Source organism: Penicillium chrysogenum (genome assembly GCF_028827035.1).
Source record: "Penicillium chrysogenum strain IBT 35668 chromosome Unknown utg000002l_segment0_segment0, whole genome shotgun sequence".
In the NCBI taxonomy this organism is placed as follows: Eukaryota; Fungi; Ascomycota; class Eurotiomycetes; order Eurotiales; family Aspergillaceae; genus Penicillium; species Penicillium chrysogenum.
The window spans coordinates 3,326,260-3,351,931 of NW_026622750.1; the positions used below are offsets into that span (position 1 = coordinate 3,326,260).

Consider the following 25,672-nt stretch of genomic DNA (forward strand, 5'->3'; position numbering starts at 1 on the left):
TTCGCTGAGTCCAAGAAGAGTTTCAAAACTTGGTGGCATATCTCAAGATCCTGCAGTCAAAATGCGGGGGACTATATCAGCCTTGTCCTGGCTTATGCTTGTATGTCAAATCACTGCTGTATGGGCCGGACACCATAAACATGATCATTTACACCGACATTATGGACGTCATGAAATTGCTGCCACTGATGCTGCTATACCGAAATCTACCCCGGCCGCTAATATGAACCACCTTGGAGATACTGCTGCTGTCCAGAAAGTCTCTGAGGCCTTGGAAGCGCTATCAGTCATCAATAAGCTGCGCATCGACAATATCAATTTCAACAACTACATTCTGGATGATACAGCCAAAGGCTCTGAGAGAAGAGAGTTTGCCCCTCCCCTGGATTATTCGAAAGATGCCGTGGCTAAGCTTTCCGTTTCTGTTGCGAATACTTCCCGCTCTGGTTCTCCAACGAAACGCCGCGACAAAATAAGCACCGCAACAAAAAAGAGCTTTGCTTACACGATCCCGGAAGATCTTGCCGAAGCTGCTCGTGTGCTAGCAGAGTCTTCACCACCATCCCCTTCTACTGGAGAGGAGGCAGCCCTGTCCGCACAGGTTCGAGCAAAATATGGAACAAAGTCCAACGACACCAACAGGCCTCCGCAGCGTCTCCAGTATGCGAATGGACTATTTGAGTACGTTGCGGATAATGGAATAGAGTATCAGATTGCGGAAGGCCCCCATCAGGCTAGTTTACAAAAGCGTGCTACTTCTGGTTCCAACTACTGGCTGGCAAACCTCGAACAGAGAGGAAATAGCCCATTCGCTCCAAGCGGGTACAAGGTGATCAAGTCTCAATTTATATCCGCGTGGGAAGTTTATTAAACTGTTCGCAGGTCTGGAGAAATGTGAAAGACTACGGCGCAAAGGGAGATGGTGTGACTGATGACACTGGTAAGTGGCCCGCCATCTCACAGTAGAGAGAAATTGTTTCTCTAATTAATTTCCAAGTTGCGATCAATAAGGCGATCTCGGATGGCGGCCGCTGTGGAGTCAATTGTGGCTCCAGTACGATCTATCCCGCAGTAGTCTTCTTTCCTCCTGGAACCTATCTCATCAGCAGTCCCCTTATACAGTACTACAACACTCAATTCCTCGGCGATGTAAGATGCCTGCCATTTTCCATCATTGATTCAACTGGCTCTGACCCTTTCTTGCCAATTATAGCCCATGGACTACCCAACTATCCTTGCTGCTGCGAGTTTCGTTGGGCTAGGCGTGATCACCTCCGATGTCTATGTTGCAGATTCAGAGGAATGGTAAGACGAGCATATATGCTTTGAATATAAAATATTCTAACACCATACATATATTCAGGTATCTGAATACGAACAACTTCCTGCGTAGTGTTCGCAACTTCAAGATGGATATTACCCACACTGACCCTAACGCCTACGTCTGCGCTATCCATTGGCAAGTCGCTCAGGGAACCACTCTTGAGAATATAGACTTCTATATGTCTCAAGCAGATGGAAATACGCAGCAGGTAACATCACCATTATTCCCTATTTTTTTATGTCCAGGCTGATGCAAGAAAGGGTATCTACATGGAGAACGGAAGCGGAGGCTTTATGGGCAATCTTACCTTTGTGGGTGGAAATTTTGGGTAAGAATCAGACAACACAGCACCCGAGAAGCTGCCATCTGACACAAGGCAGCGCATATCTTGGTAATCAACAATTTACCACAAGCGAACTAGTGTTCGTGAACTGCAAAACAGCGGTTCAGGTTCACTGGGACTGGGCATGGACGATGCAAGATGTCGTCATCGAGTCGTGTGGAACTGGAATCGTTGTCGTTGGAGGCGTCAGTACCGTTTTGCTATTTCTATTTTCCCATATTTCTCTAATTCCTACTAGGCTGGCGGGCCAACAAGTGATGGCCAGTCTGTTGGTTCTTATATCCTAGTTGATGCTATCATAGCCAACACACCGACCGGTATCCGCACATCTTTACACCAGGAAAACTCTACAGCAGTTCTTTTACAGAACGTGGGCTTTTTCAATGTCCAAAAGGCCATTATTGCCGATACCCGTACTGAACCTCTCTTGGCTGGCGGAGATGAAGTCATGCTTGACGCTTGGGGGTTTGGCCTTTATGCTGACGATACTGGGCTTCATTTCGCCCAACAGACTCAATTGCCATCTATCAGTCGCAAAAGGTCGTTAACTGGAAGTAAGTCTTATGCTGGTGAGACATTTAACTTCTTCACCAGGCGCCGTCCCCAGTATTACGATCTGGGTGGTGGACAAGTGTTCGATGTGAAGGCCTACGGCGTAAAGGGCGACGGAGTCACGGACGACACAGCAGCTTTAAACAGTGTTTTGGCCTTTGCGGCGAATATCTCCTCGGTTGTCTATATTCCCTATGGAGTCTATACGATTAAGGATACCATTCATGTACCACTCGGGTCCCGAATAATTGGTCAGGCTTGGCCGCAAATCATGGCAACTGGTAGCAGATTTGAGGATATGGAGAATCCCCGTGTGGCTGTTCAAGTTGGCAAGGAGGGAGATGTTGGAATTCTCGAGATTCAAAATATGATGTTTACTGCATCTGGGCCTACAGCAGGAGCTGTTCTCATGGAGTGGAATGTCCATGAATCCACTCAAGGATCTGCCGGAATTTGGGGTACGTAGGTTACTCCCTATACCAAGAGCCTTGCTAATATCAAAAAGATTCTCATTTCCGCGTGGGTGGCGCTATAGGGTCCCATCTCCAGGCAGAAAATTGTCCCAAGAAAGCTTCCTCACTGCGTAAGGATTGTATTGCCGGGTCGCTCTTGCTTCGCATTACCAAACAAGCCTCAGCTTATATGGAGAATATGTGGGCATGGGTTGCAGACCACGATCTTGACGCGATTTCACAGGATCAGATCGATATTTACGTGGCACGAGGCATTCTTGTGGAAAGCCAAGGACCTACGTGGATGTATGGTACAGCGTCTGAGCATAGTGTTTTCTACCAGTATCAGCTGTCTGGAGCAAAGGACTTGGTTATGGGGATGATTCAAACAGAATCGCCTTATTTCCAGCCTAGTCCTCCAATGCCAGAACCTTTCACGCCTGGGAGATTCCCTGATGATCCCGAGGATGTTGATTGCGATACGTGCACTAGCTCGTGGGCAGTGAGGATTGTGGACTCGGAATCTATCTCTATCCTTGGGGCAGGTATGTTTTATATATTTTCGAACCGGTTTGTGATGATGCGCTTATATCTAAATCTTCCTTCCTAGGCCTCTATAGTTGGTTCAGGTCATACTCTCAGGGTTGCTTGCAAACGAACAACTGTCAAGACAAAGGGTTCCATGTGGAGCAAAGCAGTGGTATTTGGCTGGTCAATCTTGTTACAAAGGCAATTGTCCAATCAATTAGCCCCCTTGGTGAAACAGCGATCTGGTCCAGAGATGCTAAGAACGGATACACTTCCTCTTTGCTAGGTTGGTTCCGTGCCGAGAACGATATTATAGGCCGACGCAACTTCACCGGGTTTTACCTATACGAGGACCAATATGATGCAAACTTGCTGAACACTCTTCCGTCATCTTGTCAGTCCGCGCTCACGCAAGTGATCGACTGCCCTGATGATGCCCAAAAGTTTCAAGTTGCTCGTTGGTATGGCGGCTTTGAAAATGACACGCTCACTGGGCAGGTCTGCTCTGCCGAATGCGAAGTCTCCATCAAGTCGTGGTTCGACCATGTCACAGACAACTGTGCCAGTGTCGACCAAACCAACTTCCCGCTTACTCTCAGGGGAGGTAGGTTCTGGGCGTCGTGGAATCAGTCCTGTGTTAAAGACCCCGATACTGGGAAGTATTGCGGTGGTAAGTTCGATATCACGCTCGAGTTTGCGAATTATTCAATATTTCTAACCCAAATTACTTTGCCAACAGATGTCCTGAATAAACAAACATCCTTTGACGAGTCAACCGACGAGCTTTGCTCGTTTTGCAGAGTGGACCGTTACAAAAAGATGCAATCCACTCCCTACTCCTACTACAGTGAAGTCTGGCAATCACAGCTACAAGAAATTAACTCCGAGTGCGGACTCACTGTGCCCACGGATATCCCAGACCCTTTGACGCCAGTCATCGATCCCTATGAGCCAACCACCGACTTCTGTGCCTCGGATGTCACTTATACTTCTATAATAGGAGACACTTGCGACTCGATTTCTCAGACACACAGGGTCGCCTCTGCTGCTCTTTTCATGGGCAACGTCAATTTGAGAGACTGTAACGATATTCCCGCAGGCACGAAGATCTGCATCCCGTTCCAGTGCGACAATATCTATACTCTTCAAACAGGCGATACCTGCAGTTCTATCGAAAAGGCCCAAAATGTCGGATACAAGGACGGCCTCACTTTGAAGAAGTATAACTCGTGGATCAACAACCAGTGTACAAACCTGCACATGAACAGCGACGTAGCTTACGGACATGTCATCTGTCTGGGCCCGCAGGCCGGAAACTCAACGGGTGATGCTCCAGACACGGATACGACTACGCCAGACTATGCCAATGGTTACGCCATTCCGGAAATTACACCGCCCGATGACGTGCCTGTCGCCAATGGAACAACTCTGCGGTGTGGCAAATGGCACGTTGTGAGCAATGAGGAGCTTGAAGTAACCTGCACCGCGATTTGTGTTCAAGAATCGATTCCTTGGAGCTTGTTCTTGGAAGTGAATCCATCCCTGAATGCGGACAGTTGTAACTCCAAGTTGCTCGTTGGGAGCGCATATTGTGTGGGCCCGACATATGGATGGAATATTCACTTTGACGGAGAGGATGATGAACTATAAAGCTAAATGCTTCCAGTTGAGTGTATGTAGTCTTTTGGGGTGGTGGTCGGGGAGGTTTTAATCTACACCGTTTATGTATCTCTTTTAGATATTAACAATGCATATTGAACCCACATTATCCAAGACCATAAGATATAATAGGCCATCTTCAGTCACAAAGGACCTTTCGAGTATTAAAATGGATAGATTCCTCTCATGATCATTTTCAAGAATTCAAGCACCATTCAAGTATCATCCGAACACCGCTAAGATGCCTACAGCCCAGCCTAAGCCGCTCAAAAATTATCACGCATTGACCGCTGGTCCAGGAACAATCGTTACTGGAACTGTCATATAAAACTGACGTGCTCAGGGCATGTTATCGGCGACAAAATGTTTTTGAGGTTCCGCCTCTTGTTTGGGGTTCTAGAACGGAGATGGTAGGCTGAGGTGCATGGGCAGGGGCCCTTCTACTGTCTTAGATCTAAATCGATCAAGGATCCAGATGCCGTGCGTTCGTCCCATTGGAGGCGTCTTCCGTACTTCATCCAAGCTTTTTACTGAGGACCAACACTATTCCAAGATGAGGGAAAGCTGGGTCCGTCTGACAGTTCAGAGTGGTGTCTGTAAGTCAGCATGAAATGGTACAAACTGAGAAGATGCACACCAGAAATATCATGTATCTGCCTAAAGGCGAGGGAAGAACGGCTCTTTTCCATTTTCATACGCATTCGCACCATATTTCCACTCCCCCTTTGGGAAAGTGACGCTGCAAGTCTGGGCGCTTTTGGGGACCGGGGCTCATACTGTAAAAGCCCGCTAGTGAGCCTCTCGAACCATACTATTGAACCCGTTGGTCAACCTATTATGTGGGAGGGGTAAGTGTCCGTAGGTCTTACTCAACTGAAGAACACGGGACTTAAAATGTCTCCCCGTCTGGGAAGAAGAAGATATGAATATAGGCAAGTAAAGTTCTTTTGGTTGGGTGGCGGGTGGCGGTGTGTAAGGGAGGCCTCAAGTACGGATATGACTCCTCTCAAGGTCTGAAGGAAAGACTTTTGTCCTTGCAAAACATCTCGGGATTTTTGTATCCCTATGGCCTGACCTTCGGCCTCATGAGTGATGCGCTGGAGTGCCAGCCGCCTGTCCTGAATTATATGTTGCCACTTGTTTTTTTCAACAACTGCAACGATATTTCATTTCCCTGGACAATACTGCATTTCTCTCCTTATTGAAGATGCTCTTAGAGGTGGGAAAAATAGCATGTCTAGTATAGTGATCCAGTTAGCCGAGTGTTGTAATGTTGAGAGCCTCTACATACGACGCAGAGAGTTCTATCGTCGTATATGTGGTATTTTCAGACGTGTGCGATCTTTGTCATATTTCTGCATGAGCCGCATCATGATTGACGGAAGAGCCACAATATATGCGATTTCGGATTGCTTTGGCGTGCAATCTATATAAAGGTCCAAGCTTGCTGCGAAATGTTAGTCAGATAATGCAAGGATACGGCCGTCAACAAACTTATCTTGATGATCCCGTCAATGCCAAATAATATGTCACCACAGGCCAGTGATTGGTTCGTAAGGCCAAATGAAGATAAGTAGCAGGCACCATCCAGGATCTAAAATGTCAGAACAGCTCATCGAAGGGCATGAGGGACCAACCTGGCAGATAATGGATCCCAATTCTGTCTCGCTAGGATAAACAGATGGAAAAGCGGCAACATGCGCCAGCGTCAGCGGCAAGTCGTCAACTAAGAAGAACGCGAGATCTTCGTGCATGTAGCATTCATGTAAGGAGAGAACGTTCCTGTTTTCTAGGCGTCCGAATCTGTAAATCAATCTTCGAGCATTCTCTTTCCCGTATGTCCGGATGGCTACCATGCGAGACGGGCGAGTGCGGCGTGTGGCAATTGTAACTTTGCCAGCATTCTCATACGTAATGACTTTCCGATAGGTATCCCATGGTGACTCCTGCCTTACAATCAGGACGGATGCAATATTTTCCAGACCACACAAATGGGGTAGGCAAAGGCTTTTGGGAGGCCCCGTAACAACCTTCAATCTACCGCGGCGGTGAGGTTCTGTTAGTTTCGTAGTGGCCGCCGTATGACTCTCGCGGGTAGTGGGGGCCGACATCGAAATGGGGAGCTCAGATTGGGCTTTGATAGTGCCAAGGTCACATATCATGTTGTCTTTGGGTAGGTTGGATGACATGATGACAGGGCGGTGTTTTCTCGGATTCAGAACGTGCAAGAACTAAGAGAGAAAGTGAAAACTCGTTTGTTTTGTACGCGCGGTGTTAAGGATTCGACTCTCGGCTGTGATAGGAGATGCCAGCTTCGACTGACTGTCGCAAGATGAGGCCGATCAGCCACAGTGCTTACATACAAACTGTTAACGGTACGTGTATCCTTTTATAACTGACAATAAGCTGTTCAGCCATCATGAACCTGAGTTCCGAGCTAATTAAAAACCCAATGCGAATTGACAAATGACCGCACTGCTCAACATAACTCAACTTCCTCAGAATCTTGTTACCCTTAACAGCGCTAGGGAATGATGTCCACGGACAGATTCTAGGTTTCCTATGACCGACAACGCGCCAAAAATAAAGAGACGGAAGCTATCAAGCGAGCCAGAGTCTGCGGCAGCTTCTTTGTAATGGCGGCCTCATGTTTCGCTCATGAGTCAACGAGCGCATCGGATCAGACATGGTATGGTTATTACAATAATTGGTAGGTCCATGAAGTGGCAAACTTGCCAGTGATTATTGCGTTGCACAGAGTTCCACTTACATGGCCATGTAATGATCACTCGCAACTTCCATGCGACCAGCATCTAGTTGACGCTGCAACGACCATGTTGGCCAGGTGAAGAGAGATAATCCGGTGGACTTATTTATGGCTAGGTATGCCTTTGGCTTGGAAGCTCGCTTTTCAGCAGGGCGAGTCGCTCTCTCAAAATTCTCGGACGAATACTGGCACAGCTGGTTTGGGCCTCGGCGTTCTAGAATTACCTGTCTTACCAATACTACAGTTTAATATAGTCTACAACTGATGCCATAATGAGTCACTTGGATTAATATGCTGACATTTAGACTCAAAGTGACAGCCAAACTGCCGAGTTATCAGGACCAGCAGCCATGAGCTGATTAACAGAATAGCACAAATATTTCGATACTTGTAGGGCACGGAGCTATTGCGCCATTACGAAGGAAGCGGGTTGAATAATGTAAGGAGTGGCTGATTTTGATATTCGAGGCAATTTGACTTGCGAAATTGCTATTTCTTCATTGCTATCCCCGATTGGCTTCGCACGCGCTGTCTGATTTCTCTAATATATTGCATTAATTGGAGATCAAGATGCAGCTGGTTTTGTACATTTCTTTCTTATTCCTGAGCGTAGTGACATCGCACAGGAAACCGTTCAAATCCTTCGCACCTGGAAGTCCCTTAGTCATGTACTGATAGATTTGGAGCTCAACAGGCTCTCAAATGCCGATTAACGGTTGCATAACACTATAATTGCTCCTCAAGTTCAAATGACCGGTTACGCTATCAAAATATAGCCGACAAGGTAAAAAGAACGGGGCGCGTCTCAGTCATACAGCCGCTCCTCGTCCGCAGCAGCACACTTCCGGCACTTCTCTTCTGGCTGTGTTGGTGGGGAATCAGAATCGGGAACAGCGTCTGTTTCTATCTCTTTCCTCACGATAATCTCTTCGTACCTGCTCTGAAGCAATTGGGTGGCGAGGTGCATAGTGGCCCACTCCCTGGGGGAAATGGTGTCGGAGATCAAGATGCGGTCGGATAGCGTTTGTAGGTATTGAATTGTACCATTGACCATTTTCCTACTAATTTTTATAAGGCATGGGGGTCTCTTTTGATACGCCAGTTGTGGGTGGCCCGGTATTTGTGAGGTGGAGTATGAATGCCGGCGTCGCTTTCGTGGGACGGTTGAAAATTCGGCTGCTCTCTTTTTCACGTTCAGAGGGGGCAGGTCTTGGTTTTCAGCCCTTATGACGCTTGGAGACAACGTAGAGGCCCTTGAGCTACCAAGAGAGGTACCAACGGAAGTAACTGCCTCTGTAGCTACAGGGCCAGTGGATTGGCCAACAGGCGGTTGTAAAACCTGGCTTGTGTGGCTGCGATTCCCGTGGATGAATAGACCATTGACACGACGGAAGTTTTCAGCCAATTCATTGCCTTCATGAAATAGGTATGTTAGTCGATGGATTCCTCGAGAAGGGGATCTAAAATAACTATACCAGTTTGGCATGTACGTCCATTGTGGCCTTCTGTGTCTGGGGTATTGGACTTCTTTGGAACCTGTGATAGGTTGTGATCCATGATTGATTGGCTTCGTTGGTGATGGTGTTGTACTGGCAAGTTATTGGAGCAAAAGATGGACAAGAAAGCATCAACCGTGAGGACAATTATGACCTTTTAAATGTTTCGGGCTGAAGCGGTCATGCCCACCATCCACAGTCAAGGTTTTGCGGGTTATTATTATCAGCGCCGGCTCCTAGGAGGACTATGGATGTCAATATGTGGCCACAATAGTGGTACGTACACGCACGATCGAATCAAGGATATTTTAATCCAGTTGCTGCATCCACATGATGCTCGAGCCTCCAATTTGTTTGGGGCATATTTCCAGGAGGAACATGGCTGCCAAATTATTGTTGCTCATAGGGCGTGTGGAAGGGAGTCCCATTTCTCACGACTTGGGGGTTGATCCGACTGGCCGAGGGTGTTTTGTGCTTCCAGGAGCTCTGGAGACTTTAACTTCTTTGGTCATAATTCGTTGGTACTGTGCCGACATGATAGTATTTTTTGAGTGTTCTCATTCAAGCACCTTTGGCAATGTACGGGTGGTGAATGATGTCAGAAAGTTGAATCAACGTTCACATCAACGTTGAACATAAAACACCGTTGAACACCAGGAGCATGTGAGTTTTCCGCCTGTAGAAGATATCCATCTAAGCCATGTTGTTTCTTTGCCAATATTGGGACTTGATTAAGTTTCCCACTCGAAGCCTGCTACCGATCCTATTAGTGCACCCGTATAATGCACTTCGCTACCTTTGCGTTCTGTGGAGATTCTGTCGGGCCGACCTTGACCCGTGATGAGTCAGCTCATCACATGCCTCCTCCACCATCTTACTCGCCCCTCACGCTAAGGCTCGCAAGTTCCCAGCGATGGCGACTCACCGTCACCAGTCCTCCCTAGAGGGGGTTTTGGACTTCTCAATACCCTTATCATTAACACCACAACAGCATGAGTCGGCAAGGAACCTAGTGATCACGCTTGTACAGCATTATGGCTCCGAGAAGACCGGGCGGAAGGGCTATCGGCCTGCGGCACTTATCCAGGCTACTCTCGAGCACGTTACATCGCCGGATACCTTTATGACTTTCTTCCTCACATACATCTATGAGGACCTGCGTTCTGATGAAGGACATGCCGTTGATTCTGAGATTACTCACGCCTTGGTATTCTTCGAGGGATTTTCTTCATGGGAACCAGAACAAATAAACAAGCTTCATGGAGTCCTGGAAAAGTTTGCTGAGTTTATCGTTGAAAATTTTCTCCTTCCCCGTTCGTTAATTCCTTACATATACATATGCTTGATCTCTAGTGAGTATATGCTAATTCGCAGTTATAGTTAGAGCATCATCAGTCAAGACACCACAACCAACGCCCACGTCGTTATCATCGCTGCAGAGCTCAACACCGACCGGAACGAGGCAACGTGTATCTGTTTTGCGCCAGAAATGTCTTATGCGCGACCGCCACCGCTGTGTAGTGTCTCGGAAATTCGATAGAGCAGAAGCCAGAAAGCGGTTCGAGGAGAATTCGGAATCTTGTGCTGATGATGACGGAAACCTATTGAAGGATGAGTCCAGCGATCAATTTCAATACTTGGAGGTTGCCCACATTCTCCCTCATTGTCTGACGACGGTAGCTTCTGGTGAATCCGATTTGGTATGCCCGATTATTGGGATTGGTATTTTGACGGTGCTAATGTTATGCACAGAGCGATTCAAAGAAAAATGCTCTTCGGATCTTGGACATGTTCGATCCCGGAATAATCCATCTTATTGATGGACCCAAAATTGACAGTCCCATGAACGCCCTCACTTTAACGCTGGACTACCACCGGCTATTCGGCGAATTCAAGATCTATTTCGAACGCACTGGCACACGACACCAGTATAGGATTGACTCGACAGAACGCAGTCCTTTCTTACGTGACCCCTTGTTTCCCGTCACACGATCGCTTACCCTAAGTCCTCATCGCACGGTAGATCCGCCATCACCCCGGCTTCTCGGTGTCCACCGCGCCATTGCACTTATTATGAACCTTAGCGGCGCTGGCGAATATATTGAGCGGGTCCTTCGTGATATGGAGGAGCTAGATGTCAGAGAAGACGGATCGACACATTTGGGATATCTTACAGGCTTACGACTTGGCGGGTGGTTAGATACCCTGTCAGTGCATTAGAAATTGGTACGATGACATTGACATGTCGAAGAATATATGCAGTTCGTATATCCGAATGTTGCAGGAGCCCAGAATACAATATGGTTCGCAATAATGTCCGTAAACGAATCCGTTCTAGTTTGCCCGTGAGGTTAGTCCCGAACCCTGCTGCCGCAGTAGCGCTATATCTCTACAGCTAGGCCAGCGTGCCGAAAATGTCCCTCCGCGCTCTTCTGCCTCGCACCAACAACGTCAACACACCATTCGAGGAAGTTATCGAATCCTTGAGCTGGGTTTTCTTCGTAGGATTGCCAATTACGCCGGATAAAGGCCTTCAGCTCAGCAAAATACTCCTCAATAGGATTCAAATCAGGAGAATATGGAGGCAAATACACTAGCTTTACGCCAGCTTCTGAGCACATCTGTTTAATTCTGTCCGAGTGATGAAACGACGCGTTATCCATCACCAGCACAGACTTTGGCTCGGGCCATTTCCCACAGTGCTGGAGAAGCTGCTCGATAAAATCTTCAAAGACGGAGGCGTCGGTTGAACCCTTAAACACTCGAGACAAAACAATGCCGTCTTGCGCATACGCAGGCAGAATCTGATAGCGCTGATCACGATGAAATTTCGACACTTGGACCGGTGCAGTACCAAGAGGGGACCAACCCGTTCGCCGGAAGCCTATCCTTTTATCACATTCAGATTCGTCGACATAGACAAGGTGGTAAGACTTGAAGTCTGAGATAAAATGATGGTACTCGTCCCGAAGGTCAAGGTTGCGTTCTCGTGCCTTGACCCGAGCAGTCTTCTTTGACCAGCCTTTGGACTTAAGGGCGCGACTGATGCTCGATTTCGTTGTTTGAAGAGCGAATTCGTCCCATAAAAAAATCACCATTTCGTCCAGATATAAGGCAGGCTTTTCAATCAGATGGTCGCATAAAGCCTCGAGTATGAGTGGAGTGATACTACGGGGTCGTCCGCCTTTAATTGGCGGTGCTTTGACGGTGCCAAACATTCTTATATTGGAAGAGATTCTCCAGATGGTGCTCTTGTTGCAACCAGCGGCCAGTGCCATCTTAGTGATAGATCGTTCGCCACTGTGGATCATGTCGTAGATAAGCTCATGCTTGGAAGGAGCAAGGTTTGGAGCCATCTTTGGTTGGACCACTCGCGATTGATTGTTAAGTGCGCCTACCGAGGAAAGCTGCTTCGGGAGAGGGGAATAGAGGTGTCAGACGTATTGAAATTACGAGATAATACATGGCCGAAATGCCCTGAAACGAAGGAAGTGAGAGAAAGGGAATAGTCAACACGGATGTACGTGTGCGCGAGACGGTGCAAAAAGAGGTGGCTTAACTACGTATGGACTGTTCTGCCACGCACGTCGCTTATTCGCTCTTCCTGCCCACCGGTACCTGCATTATTGTCGCTTTTTTCGGATTAGATGGTCTTGGCTTTAGGGTTCTAGGGTTTTCTCCGCATACTTATGCATGTTGAGCAGGTATGATTGCTTCGTCTTCTGCACCTTGTCCTTCATTTTATTGCAACGTCGTGCTGTTTATTACCACCACGATTTCCAGTCAGTATGTTCTCTCCTGTATTTGCCCCTCTTGTTGCTTTTGTCTCCTTGTTCCAAAATGTTATCTAATCGGCCTTGCTGTGACTGTGGGCGCCAAGTTCGTCTATCTGCAGCCATTCAACCACCGAGATGTCCTGCTTGTCGGCTTTCCTTTCTGTCTCCTGTGCTTGAAACACGCCCCTGCTTGCGTTGCCATGTTCCAATTCTTGCAAGCTCGTCGGGTGTTCGCTGCGCGCGTTGTGAAGCTGTTTTGTCTTTGGATGCATCTTATTCTCCTTGTTATGACTGTCGGATTCCGTTCCCCGCTCGACCTGGCGTCATGCGCTGCAGGGTTAACAGGGCCGCTCTGGTGAGCCCCCAAAGGTTCACTGTCAATTATTAGCCAGTACATCAGCGTGAAATTCCACGACTCACATGTTCTGATGGTCAAGACCAGGGATGAAGAGACGACAAGAAGCTGTTGCCCTTGCCCTGGTGCATTGTGGTCGAACGTCCACGGATCTGGTTGTCCCGCGTCTTTCGGGTCAGTGCAGTTTGAAGGACTTGTGGGCTCATATACCTACAGTGTGAGCAGTTGCACTTCAAATCTGTGGTCAACCGGAGCCGCGACAGTAGATCAGCTCGCTATAGCAGAGACGTCTTCGCATAGACACCTTGACCAGCTAATCCAAATCTCGTATCTTCGATCGGCTGGCGTGAATGGGACAGTGAATCTGCTTGGAATCACGTCTCTTACAGTACTGGAACTGTCTGATTTGCTGGTCTACGATGTATACTATAAATGTTAGTACGGTATAAATTCCAGTACTCGATCAAAGGGGAAGAACTTATCGAGTGCGTCAGACACAAGCCTGCTCGACTTTGCAGAATCGAGTGAATAAATCGTAGAGCAAATTGCAGGGGTAGAGGACGTATTTATAGGTTTCTCTTCACTTACCAACTTGGTAGGAAGCGTTGAAGGACACCTCTCTTGATTGAGGCCTGTTGAAACCCACGTCTTTCTTTTACAGCAACCATTTGCAGCGACATTTTTGATGCGTTTACGTGCTCAGCAAGAGAGACGAGTAAGAGTGGCGTTGGGGAAAAGGGATGCAGAGTCGGTCAAGCATTGGCTGACTGTTGAATCCTTCACGGCCCTCTTAAATTGAGACTTTGTGGGAGATACGCAATCCGCATTGACAGAGCTCATATTTCGTGTTGTGATCATCTCATTTGTGAGCGACTCAACCTTGAATCACCGAAAAGCGCCTACAATTCCATCCCTAAAAATGATGGACTTGATTTCCTGGCCTTATTGTGCTGGTTGTGTTGAGTTGTGTGGGTCTGTCCATCTAGACTGCAGAAAGCGAGGAGGTCACGGTAGGACGTGCGGGTGCTCGACCTGTCAACCCGTTGAAGCTTGGCCAAATGTTGTCAAACACTCAATTTTTGAAGTTGTGACCAACGAAGATACATTTCATTTTTTTCCTTTACCCGTTTCTTTCTTCCAACATCTTTTTTCGGTGACTGTAAGTTCTACAAGACTGTTTACCGAGTTTCTGAGACTTTCAACGAAAGTGGAAGAGGTGTCTGATTGAAATATAAATTAATCATTCACTTAACTACTGATCTGCCGGTGTTCGGCTTAAGCGCGGTAAATAGTTCAGTTCGGTGGGTGTCGCCCGAGTGAGAAATGGGTGTGCGCCGCTTTACCGGGGGTGACAAGGGTGAGTGCACTATAGACAGGGCGAGAATCAGGGCGAGAATCAGGGCGAGAATCACCCGTCGCGCGATCACTGACTGCGTTGACCCCTTCAGCTGAACACACTCGACAGGACTTATCTCACGGGCCAATTAGCGCTCACTACAAATCTGGGCACACCATTTCGCACGGAGTATCGATCCTGTCCCAACTGTCTCAATGATACGTGATGCCCCTTCGTTCCTGAAAAACAGTTATAAATTATTTGGGATGTTTGCATTGGATGGAAGGTATGATTGTCACCCAGCTCTCGCCCGCAAAAACCAGTGTCGCAGGGGTTTTTGCGACAAAAATCTCCACTACCAATAATATCAGTACGTTCATCGAGGAACTGGAACCGTGTCGCACGACGTAGGCCGGTATATTTTCCTTTATCGCCGGCATGGGCAACAAACGACGGTGGTAGAAGTTCCCCCTTCGTCTCGTCTTTTATTTCCCGGCGGATACATCAGGATTCTGGTCCTTCTTTGCTTCTCAACTAGTAAGCCTCGAAAGAAATATCGGTCATTACCGGAGCTCACTCTACTAGGTCTCCCACTATCCTACACCAGTTCAGAGAACCGAAAAGAATCTCTAGGTGACGATGAACTTCAGAAAGGATTATGCACATCATCACATGCATTCATGTCTAGCTCCATAATTTATACTTCAGAGCACTTCTAGCCATAGTGTTAGACTGCTTAAGGTCACCATAATAGCAATTCCATCATAGCCTCAACAATTTCATTTCTTCCAACTAATTAGCCTATTCACAGCCCCGCAATTTGACAGCTGGATCTATCAGAATACCGTAGAAACCTGGAACTGATCCCTACAATCCAGCTTGCAGGGAGACGGCTGCCTAATACTCATTTTTGGAGTAAAATTGTGACACAAATAGTACCCAAGATCTTGGTCTACGGATAAATTAGGGATCGATTCTTGGAAAAACAATCCAGCCATTGTTCTCCGGTCACCGCATCCTAAGTAATATGCCTGCAATCTGAAACTAGCGCACTCAGATATGTAGGCATGAGATCTAGCGTATCGATTATTGCGAGGCTGATTGCGAGGCTGATATGGCCAAGGCGATGAGCCAATGATAAGTGCATTCTACGAACCTGGATGGGGCGGCTGTGGCCTTCTTGGACTTGACAGGCTCAGCTTTGCCTTTCACAGCCCACAGATTCGAGAGCATGGTTAGGGTAGTGGTTGATCTCACGCTGGGGCCGGTCTAATTATAGGACGGGCTGTGGTCCGCAGATTCATAGTAGGTTGCCCAAAAATAATCTGACCGCAGTTTTATCAGCCATCGTATTAATACTGCTGCAAAAACCTTGCTGGCACACGTTAGGCGCCTGCAAGATTGACGAAGGTGCGGGGTAAATAACTCAGCCTCATCGTTGGTTCGCGATGATATAGCTTATTTATCAACACTTCCTTACTTCCAACAGTGGATGGCTTACATTTAAAGTTTTTTTTCAAAATTTTTAGCGCAGAAATGAATAACCTCCTGGTGCCGGAAAGAGCTCATTTAATGCCGAGTCGTCTCGAAGAGGCCGTACCCGACGAACCTGTATACAACTTCAACCGAGGTTATTTTCCAACATCGCGAGATCATAATCGTCGATATCCTACCCTGGTTCAGAGAACCTTGTCATATTTTATACTCGAAATACCTTCTTTGCCATTTACAATTGCCCATCATACCCGCCAGGCCCGCATCAGGGAAGATTCACCACTGGAAACGAAACCACAAAAACTTGCAGGTCGAACGATACGACCCCATCGCCTTGATACCCGTGGATATAGAAATTCACATAGGGCGGAAGCAGAAGTGCAAAGTTCGGACTTTGAGTTCGAGTCCACTACGAGAGACAGCCGTGAAGCTGCCCACACATCTCGCAAAAATGCTTTGGGGACTGAGTTACAGGCAATGCTTGGAGATGGCGCTAATGTTTGTGTTCTTCTTTGCTGGGGAGGAGAATATGAGTGTTCGGTTAGGCCAGTCACAGTCTCAGATTCAGCCGACGAGACTATCATATGGGAAGCAATCAGGCAGGCATGGTGCTCTCATAGATGTTGGTGGAGAAGATACATTCCTTTTCCTGGTGTCAAAAGCGCTGAACTAGTCGAGGTCTGTTCCGAGAATAAGAGTTTTCTACTAAATTTGCTGACAAATATTCTTAGATTTCTATTGCGGGTATGAACTTACGAAGCCCCGGAGGAGCTGTGGAGTTTGTCGGAATGTATAAAACGAAGGACTTGCAAGTCGAGAAAAGGAGACTGCAAAGCATCATTGAAAATTATCAGGAACATGAATACCCATGCCCATACAATCTATCCACAGGGAAAATAGACTGTTTCGAAACCTGTGCGTCATACTATATAGACGTGGATTGTCCTGAGAAAACGAAGTTCGAGGCCGAAAGACAGCTTGAAAACCTTGAAACACGTCCCCTTATGAAACTTGCATTTTCTAATCCCAAGCTCGCATCCTTGAATGACTTTCTTCAGGGCGAGAAGGTAATTTATGGACACAGGTAAGTGTTCATGAAAGATAACCACTGCTTGGCTTGTTGTCTGTATATTAATCTTAGGCCAATAGTGATATTCTCATGATGATGAATGAGTGGCATCGCCCAAAACTCCGAGAGATGAAGTTCCGTGGAATCTTGATAAAGGAAGCTTGGGAGATCAAGTCCCGGTATACCATGATAATTTTTACGATGGCTTCACTTTTCTCTGCTCTCATTGCTGCTAAGCTCACCTTTGGGGAATGGGGCACGGCTTGGAACGTCGGCAGTTTCTTCCTCGCGCTGGGTTCGTTTTTGTATGGCATGTCAAATGCAGAACGGGATGACTAGCGTAATAAGGACAAGCCGCATTTAGCTTTAATATGGCTAGCTGGTAGGTTACGTTATGAGTATAGAGCATTGGACATACCGACGATCCCTCGATTTACAATTCTCTAAGCTTTAGTCCACACAGGATTTGTAGCTACTGCAATGGCCTTGTAATCTACCTTTAGCCATGGTTCATAAAGCGCGAAAGATGTTACCTACTTCCAGAGGGTCTTTTAGCATCGACCAGAGCCATTCCTAAACCAGCTAGGAAGGACAACACTTGAGAGAACCTCATGAATCAAGTGACTATGGTAAGCAAATTAGTTTTAAACGGGTTAGTACGTGGAACACGGACTCACAGAGCTTAAGGAGATTTAAATCGTAGTCAAATCGACACGAGGCTGGGTTATTTTTATCGCAGCCAATTACAGATGTGAGTCATATATATGCAGTTTCTGTATGAATTTACACACCAACTGTTACTGTGACTAGGATCACGAGGTGTATTCGTTTATTGGAGATGCAAAGCGGTTCGTCCTGAAAATGGGCAAGTTTCAGATATTGCACCCCTGCAACTCTATTGCTCAGGACTTGTATTTGCACCAAAAGTTTAAGTGAACAATTTTTCTCAACATTATTGAGTACCGCAATAGTAATCCATACTGCTAGCCTAAGAGAACTCGTAGCCAATCGAGGAACGCATTAAAGGCGGACAGGTAGTCCACACTTGAATAATCCGGGTGAGCAGCCTGGCAATGGAATACGCCCTGTTCTTCCAATAAATACGCGCTTTGTACTACCCCGCCCGCCACCAGTGTTTGAGCAGCCCCGCCGCCTTGGAATCTTCACCTGTGGAGATGGAGAACATGATGTGCTCGATTATCTAAAGTGCGATTCGGAAATCCACTGGGCTCTGGTGGCGGTATGTGCCAAAGAATTTGGCTGCATGTGGTGTTATGCAACAAGACTTATCTAATAGAAGATTGGTTCTTAGCCAATCGCGGTGTGTCATTCGCCACACGCATCGCTCCGTAGTGCAATCAGCGGCCAAGTCTTTGCCCAACAATGGTTCTGTGGAACGACCAATGCCAAAAAAAAAAAAAAAAAAAGAAAAAAAGAAAAACAGAAAATTCAAATATTGTGTGAGTTAGTCATATAAGGGAGCCAATTATCAGATTGTATTGCTACTGTCGATTTATCATCCATAAAAGACAAATCATATCAAAACTATCCAATCGCGTTGGAATTGCCTTCCAAAGACACAAGCACGTTGGTAGAGCAGCAGAGATACTAGAGAAGGAGATCGATCTCATGCGGCCTTGATTGTTGCTTCAGTACGCTCTTGCAACCTCGACCCAAGGTCCTTGTTGACTCGACTAAAAAGGCCTATATTCAGTGTTAGTGTAAGACTGCACTGCAGTGGGCGGATCTCTTCGAATATAGCAGTAAGGCTCACATACTATAGACAGCTTTGCGCAATTGGGGGTACTTTACACCCTTATCACTGGAAACGAGATTGTCAATAAGCCTATCCTGGTGACCAGGCTCCCGGCCAATAACCTCCCTCAATGCTGCGGGCTGGACAAAGTCTGCATCAGTGATCTCCCTAGTGTAGACCGAAACCTCTCCCGCCCACTTTTCATGATCGGTGTGTAGGGACAATGCTCCGGGATTCGATCCTTTCACGTCTTGATAGAACTTTGTGGGCTTGATCGAGGAGCCGACGTAATTGGGGTCAAGGATTTTTTTTATTAGTCCGAATTTGAGCTATCGGTATCTATTTCGACATAAAAATCTACCTCCATGTCCGAATCCTCCTCCGTGTCCGAATTCACCTCCATGTCCGAATTCACCTCCATGTCCGAATTCACCTCCATGTCCATGTCCCACAAATTACGCCCGGCGCCCAAGGTAACCTCCTGTGGACAAACACACAACATCTCATGTGCGCCATCAATCCGATTGAGCCAGAAGTCGCGCTGATCTCGAGATATGACCCGAAAATATCCACTGGATTGCTCACAATTACGGCCCATAAGGATCTGAGTCCGCTCAAACCGATTACCATGCGAAAAATCACCATGTGCAATGATCAAGAGATTATCAAGTCCTTGTGGACCAAATGCCCAGTTCGCAAACTCAAACAGAGCGTTGGTGTGTGGCACACATCCAGATCCAGGTTCCCTAAAATGCAAGAGCTTAACTGTTTGAGCCGCGATGCTTCTTCCAAGCCTCGGTATCTGAAAAGAAGGCTGTGTAAGAATAGACAAACAATATAATGTGACCTGGGAAAGCCAGCCGTACCAGAAGAGAAGGAGATAAGCAGAATCCAATGCACTCCAAATTCATTCCCTCAACTATGCGGTTGGTGAAGAGTTTCCATGCAAGCGGGCCTTCACTTTCCCTGTGAATCTCGTTCCCCTCCTCGTGATATACCAACCGTCTTAGTGTGTCTCGATGGTGGCAGATAGGGTCAGTGATAGGATTTACCGGGTGGAACGTGTTCGAAATTGAAATCGACAGTTCTTCAAGACCCTGAAAAGACAGCAGGAACGATTCGATCGGATGTGGCTTGTTGCTTTCGTAATAAGTTTGAAGATACGCTTCCTCGTCGATGGCAACCTCAAATGACCGTAGTTTGATGATGTGAGATGACTCCGTAAGTCCCTCAAGAAATTCCAGTGTTTGGTGACAATCACGCAATTTCAATGATTGCAATTGCTCTATGCAAAATGTAGTTGCCATTCGTGCACACGGTGCAGCGAGCGCAACCTTGGTCAAAGACAGATGTCGGAGATTATTGAAATGGAATACATCCCTTAGTACATCCGTGTCGCCAATGATTTCTTCAACGTGCACGTAAACTTCTCCACACCCAATCGGCTCTAGTTCTAGACATTCAAGGTGTGCACAATTCGCCATCAGGGTGTGACGAAGAAGTATTTGGCTACGGTTGGGGTTTAGACCTTTCCACGACAAGCGCCGCAGGTGCCGGAGGTCAGAGAGACCCTCGAGATGCTCCCATTCCGGACTTGGACATGTCCCGTCCGTAATCAGTGACAGATCTTGGATTGCATTCTGGTCGAAATTCAGAAAACCTTCTTCACCAAATACTTGGTCAGGAACGCAGCATCCCAGATTCCAACTATGGATTGTTAGCACGACAGTTCTTGTGTTAAATGAGTGGTGAAAAAGAGCATACGAAAAGCCTCTCAAAGTATTTTTGGGGATATGAGAGAGAAGTTCTTTCAGTGCTTTGGCAAGATTAGTCATCATCACGTCATGAGGACGTCGTCTGTTTTTCTCCTCTTCCCACATGTCAAACTCTTCCTCGTCGCCGAGATAGTCATCATATTCGACTGGTAGGAGTGGTACTTCGCCCCGGTAGCACCTGTTCCTTCTGAGGTCATTGAATGGAGCGACCAGTTGCACATTTTTCAAGAATTCAAGACTATTGAAGGTATCTCTGGATCCGTCTCCCTTGAAACGGGTCTTCATGGGACTAATCGTCACCTGGTCTAAGTGATGCTCGGGTACTGAGATGTACACTTTGGCGTAGATAATGGGCAAAACGATCCGATGCAGCTTTTTAGATACCTCAGACAAAAGCACGAGGTCCTTGATGCTTGGCACCTATTAACTGTCAGATGTGTCAGACCTTGCGAAGGGTTCCAAGATCTCACATGGTGCATAACCATGTGCAAAATTTCTAGTGGGAGTCTGTCCAGCATCTTGGCAATAATAACAGATAGTCAGATGTTGGCCTGAGTTGTTTCGGGGTTTGACAAGCATTGGGGGATGATATGAGTCACCCATGACCCCCTGAACCCTATCCTCATTCAGCCTAGTGTTGAAATAGCTCAATGGGGTGTTGGATCCCCTGTACTGATGGGATTGTCCTGTCACCCTGATACGCACTACTCATGCATTAGGGTTAGACCTGTATCTAGGTTAGACCTGTATCTATATTACCGGGTCGTGACCCACATAACTCTATTGTCGAAACGTGGTCGTTACAGTACGGACTAGTATGGGCATAGCCAATTGAGTACTTGAGAGTGTGATTTTTATATACTGTCAGGATGAGGAATTGATGTACTGGCTAGTACTGAACATGTCCAATAGAATCAGGTGATTGATTGTAGGTGTTAAAGATCGGTCGAATGATCTCAGGGGTCTATACAAATAAGCTTCGGCGTGTTGCAACACCGTACTTCCGAACGTGCCCGGAATACCGTACAAATACTAGGGGGAATTGGGTGAACGATGAATAAGCCTGTCCCAAATGGTCCTAGTGGTATTTGACCACTCTCTCAGTTCGTCATATACTATAGAAAGTGAAGAATAAATGTGCTGACCATGGGGCCCACGCCGTCGTTCGCGAGACTGGGGATGCTCTTGCTATCTAGTATGAAAGCTAGCTACATGATACCCCCCAGATGGCCCGGCAGATATGCTATCCGAGGGATACCGTCCATACTGCGCGTGGAAAATGGGTGGTTGGGTCACCCAAGTACAGCCAGCCAAAAGCGCCCCGTCGGGACACCATGTCAGCGGTCCCTGGATCTAGAAAGTGGACGGGTAGCGCTTGCGCGTCATTTTGTATGTCCACGATTTCGACACTGGGCGTGGAATCGAGGGCCTTACTCCCGTGGACAAGGGGATTGTGACACTGTTTTCCTGGATGCAGAAAGCCAATACGACACATACTATGCATGATATGCTAAGATAATTATGGACATGGGACATTGTTGGCATTTTGATGTGAGCGGTATGGCAGGTTGTCTCTAACGAAACAAGACTCGGTTGTTCAATCCAGCATAGGAAGTCAACAAGATTAGTACAAGGCTGCTACCAATCCCAAAATACCACCGGCCAATGGGAAAAGCGAGCGAACAGTATTAAGACACGCCCATCTGTTCAGCAGGGGAGCCAGTCGGTTCTCCTCACTGGCGGGCTTTTCCGACGAGTCTTTCACATTCGCAATCTCGAATATGCTTGAGTTTGTTTGTATCATGAAAGCGAAGGTGTATGGAACGATACCAACATCGAGAATTGCAGCCCGCCAGTACAACCAACAACCCGACTCCAAAGCCAACCATACAAAGCCCCCTGCTCCCAGGATGGCGAAAGGCGGCCCTAGCGAATGTCCCTTATGATAAAATGCTGGGAGGTTGAACAGGCCTCCAAGACTGCGGGCACTACGCCCCAAGAGTAGGTGAATATTTCGCCTGTGTTATTGATATACTTAGTATTCTGTATTTTCTTAAGATAGACACATACCCGACAGCCAAAATGACGACGAGATTGCAGCAATTTGTGCTAAGTTATGAGCGTCCATGTTGACGGTATAAAAGATTGCCTTCTTCCAAGGTATTCAGTCGAATCGTTTCGGACTTTATGGGCTGGAAGAGAGCTTTTTGAATGCTTGGAAGTGGTTGCATCATCAGAACCTCACTACTTTACATTGTCAAGATCTTGGGCGTCCTCATGGACACGAAACTCAAGTACAAGGAACATATTGCGAGGGCAGCATCCAAGGGCCTGGAGGCCGCGATGGAGCTTCGACGACTTCGGGGTTTATCCCCAGCGACAGCGCGGCAGCTATTTACATCGACGGTGGCGCCGGTCGTGGACTACGCGTCTAATGTCTGGATGCACGCGTGCAAAGATAAGGCCATGGGGCCGATCAACCGCGTCCAAAGGGTAGGAGCGCAGGCGATTGTAAGAACATTCCTCACAGTTGCGACCAGTGTAGCAGAGGCGGAGGCCCACCTTGCCACTGTTCAACACCGCTTCTGGAGACGAGCCGTGAAGATGTGGACGGACATACATACCCTGCCAGAAACCAACCCTCTCCGCAGGAATACAGCACGGATCAAGAAATTCAGAAGATACCATCGTTCGCCGTTGTATCAAGTAGCAGACGCGCTGAAGAACATTGAGATGGAAAGACTGGAAACCATCAATCCGTTCACATTGGCACCATGGGAAGCACGCGTACAGGATGGCGTTGAAGAAACTCCGCAGTCACCGACCGTACCGGGCGGGTTAGTGCAGATCGCAACCAGCAGTTCGGCACGGAACGAGCTGGTCGGATTTGGGGTGGCGATCGAGAGGCAGCCACCTCGGTATCGAAAACTGAAACTGAAGACCCTTTCCGTTACATTGGGTGCAAGAACAGAGCAAAATCCGCTCTCTGCGGAGCTAGCAGCGATGGTACATGCATTGAACATGGTAGTTGGACTGAAAGATTACAGGATTACGCTGCTCACGAGCAACAAAGCGGCGGCTCTGACACTAAGGAATCCTCGACAACAGTCAGGCCAGGAATTCGTCTGCCAACTATACAAGTTGATGAGAAAGCTACGGAGAAATGGAAACCAGATCAATATCCGGTGGATCTCTACGAGCGAAGACAATAAACTGCGCGTTCTGGCTAAAGAACAGGCCAGATCCGCGACACAAGAAGATGCTCTCCCGCAAGAAAGCGTCCCGAGAATGAAGTCAACTACACTGAATATCGCACGGTCCCAAGCAGTCCACAGCAATGACCTTCCAGCGAACGTAGGGAACACGCAAAACGAGTTGATGCAGCACTCCCAGGCAAACACACCCGGCAGCTGTATGACCGATTATCTTGGAAAGAAGCGAGCGTGCTGGCTCAACTCCGAACCGGCTTGGCAAGACTCAATGGATATCTCTATCGAATCAACGTAGCAGACACAGACCAGTGTGCGTGTGGACAAGCGAGAGAGACCTTGGAGCACTTCCTATTTCGATGTCAAATACGGATTGGCGCAAGGTCGACTACCTTGTGCAACTGATAATGCCATTCATCCAGTTTACTACGGCCCTCCTGGCGTCGAGAGAGGCGACAGTCCACAAGGTCTGTTTCGTGTTTAAGATACTAATGGAGCATCTCGACGAGTCAACCCGAATATTGAGAAGAAAATCAGCACCGTGGAAGCGCAAACTATCTGAGGCGTCGCTTATCATGAAGATGGAACTTGGAGAAGTATACGAAAAGACATTTCAAAACTTTGGGGTCATGTATGGCCCTGGAACTTTCGTTGCTCCCCAATATAAGGTGTCCGCATTCGATGAGGCCACATCATCGCAAGGTTTGGGCCAACCCGAGCGCTACATCGAGTATCTGAGGATCTTTCACCTACAATACCGACCGCAAATGCCCACGAGCTTGTCTTGCGTGAACGGACTGTCTTGTTCCCCGCAATTGTTGGGGCTTGACCGGCTTCTGCACCCACTAGCTGGTCTGGCGGGTAGCCCAAGGTGTGGGCAAGATGAAGTTGATCAATATCTTCGCGAAGGTCTGTACAACTGCCCAGTATATTCCCTGTTGACTACTGACACGCAACAGGGGTTCTCAATATCTCGCCATGCGCTTACTGGAAAGACCATCAACGCGAATGGCCTGTTCTCACTCGACTGGCGCGCGATCTACTCTCCATTCCGGCTACAGGAGCTGGCACAGAACTGCTTCTCACCGTTGCACAAAACATCTGCCGTACTCGTGGGGGATCTCTGGATGAGTCGACCATGCGAGATTTGGTGATGTACGCGTACTCGGAGGGATCCGAATCAGGGAAGCAATCGATCAGCTGGGTGGAACGTGACATGGCGAGTGACGATGAATGGGAGGAGTTCGAAGTAGAGGCAGAAAGGCCTGAACCGATCAGCGATGACGAGTGGGATTCAGCCGAGATGAGTGTTGACGAGCGCTCTGGGGACGACGAAAACAGCCAGGCAGAGGCAGTGATACTGGAGATCCCACCTACAGGAGACCTGGAGCAGGATGTAACGGATAAAGGCGAGGGGGGCTCATTCCTGCCTCCGCCTGTCACGCAGCTCATCAATAGCCTTCGAAGAAGATTCTCCGGCAGATGACAGTGATCTAGCAGGGTGTGTCATCATTCTTATCCAGCATTTGTTTGCTAGAATCCGGCCCAGCCCTACCTATCCGCAGTACAAATTCATTGTCGTTGATTTACAATAAATCTTTCCAACGGAGAATGCATCATATTAATCGATCCTGTGGAAAGCGCGTATATAGGACAGTCAATGTTACAATTCTCACCTTTAGCACTGTCAGTCTTGTTGCAGCGGTCATAAAAATGTGGTTGCGACGAGCGGACGCCCTGCAGCTTGTAGGTAGTCAGTGATTACTTGTAACTCTTTCGGT

The 25,672-nt window shown here is 47.6% G+C and overlaps 8 protein-coding genes across 8 annotated transcripts; 4 read left to right on the forward strand and 4 right to left on the reverse strand.

The window, feature by feature from the left end:
- Positions 1–61: 61 nt before the first annotated feature.
- On the forward strand, positions 62–4,849 carry N7489_004717 (CAZyme family GH55; the record flags this gene model as incomplete). Its single annotated transcript, XM_056710469.1, has 10 exons — positions 62–829; positions 883–940; positions 998–1,149; positions 1,214–1,305; positions 1,364–1,532; positions 1,585–1,652; positions 1,705–1,852; positions 1,906–2,677; positions 2,725–3,216; positions 3,282–4,849. The coding sequence occupies 10 exons, from the start codon at positions 62–64 to the stop codon at positions 4,847–4,849; spliced, it is 4,287 nt and encodes a 1,428-aa protein (XP_056568890.1).
- Positions 4,850–10,034: 5,185 nt separating this feature from the next.
- Positions 10,035–11,341, forward strand: N7489_004718 (HNH endonuclease signature motif containing protein; the record flags this gene model as incomplete). The annotated part of the gene is made up of 3 exons (XM_056710470.1): positions 10,035–10,434; positions 10,502–10,821; positions 10,874–11,341. 3 exons carry the CDS (start codon positions 10,035–10,037, stop codon positions 11,339–11,341), a joined length of 1,188 nt encoding a protein of 395 aa, XP_056568891.1.
- A 161-nt stretch (positions 11,342–11,502) lies between these two features.
- N7489_004719 (uncharacterized protein) lies at positions 11,503–12,477 on the reverse strand (the record flags this gene model as incomplete). Its single annotated transcript, XM_056710471.1, has 1 exon — positions 11,503–12,477. The coding sequence occupies one exon, from the start codon at positions 12,475–12,477 to the stop codon at positions 11,503–11,505; it is 975 nt and encodes a 324-aa protein (XP_056568892.1).
- A 491-nt stretch (positions 12,478–12,968) lies between these two features.
- On the reverse strand, positions 12,969–13,169 carry N7489_004720 (uncharacterized protein; the record flags this gene model as incomplete). The annotated part of the gene is made up of 1 exon (XM_056710472.1): positions 12,969–13,169. The coding sequence occupies one exon, from the start codon at positions 13,167–13,169 to the stop codon at positions 12,969–12,971; it is 201 nt and encodes a 66-aa protein (XP_056568893.1).
- Positions 13,170–17,244: 4,075 nt separating this feature from the next.
- N7489_004721 (uncharacterized protein) lies at positions 17,245–17,490 on the forward strand (the record flags this gene model as incomplete). Its single annotated transcript, XM_056710473.1, has 1 exon — positions 17,245–17,490. One exon carries the CDS (start codon positions 17,245–17,247, stop codon positions 17,488–17,490), a length of 246 nt encoding a protein of 81 aa, XP_056568894.1.
- Positions 17,491–18,778: 1,288 nt separating this feature from the next.
- Positions 18,779–21,167, reverse strand: N7489_004722 (uncharacterized protein; the record flags this gene model as incomplete). The annotated part of the gene is made up of 6 exons (XM_056710474.1): positions 18,779–18,855; positions 18,930–19,075; positions 19,405–19,721; positions 19,774–20,614; positions 20,672–21,102; positions 21,153–21,167. The coding sequence occupies 6 exons, from the start codon at positions 21,165–21,167 to the stop codon at positions 18,779–18,781; spliced, it is 1,827 nt and encodes a 608-aa protein (XP_056568895.1).
- A 1,139-nt stretch (positions 21,168–22,306) lies between these two features.
- Positions 22,307–22,810, reverse strand: N7489_004723 (anthrone oxygenase family protein; the record flags this gene model as incomplete). Its single annotated transcript, XM_056710475.1, has 2 exons — positions 22,307–22,700; positions 22,749–22,810. The coding sequence occupies 2 exons, from the start codon at positions 22,808–22,810 to the stop codon at positions 22,307–22,309; spliced, it is 456 nt and encodes a 151-aa protein (XP_056568896.1).
- A 1,572-nt stretch (positions 22,811–24,382) lies between these two features.
- On the forward strand, positions 24,383–25,377 carry N7489_004724 (uncharacterized protein; the record flags this gene model as incomplete). Its single annotated transcript, XM_056710476.1, has 2 exons — positions 24,383–24,800; positions 24,851–25,377. 2 exons carry the CDS (start codon positions 24,383–24,385, stop codon positions 25,375–25,377), a joined length of 945 nt encoding a protein of 314 aa, XP_056568897.1.
- Positions 25,378–25,672: the final 295 nt, after the last annotated feature.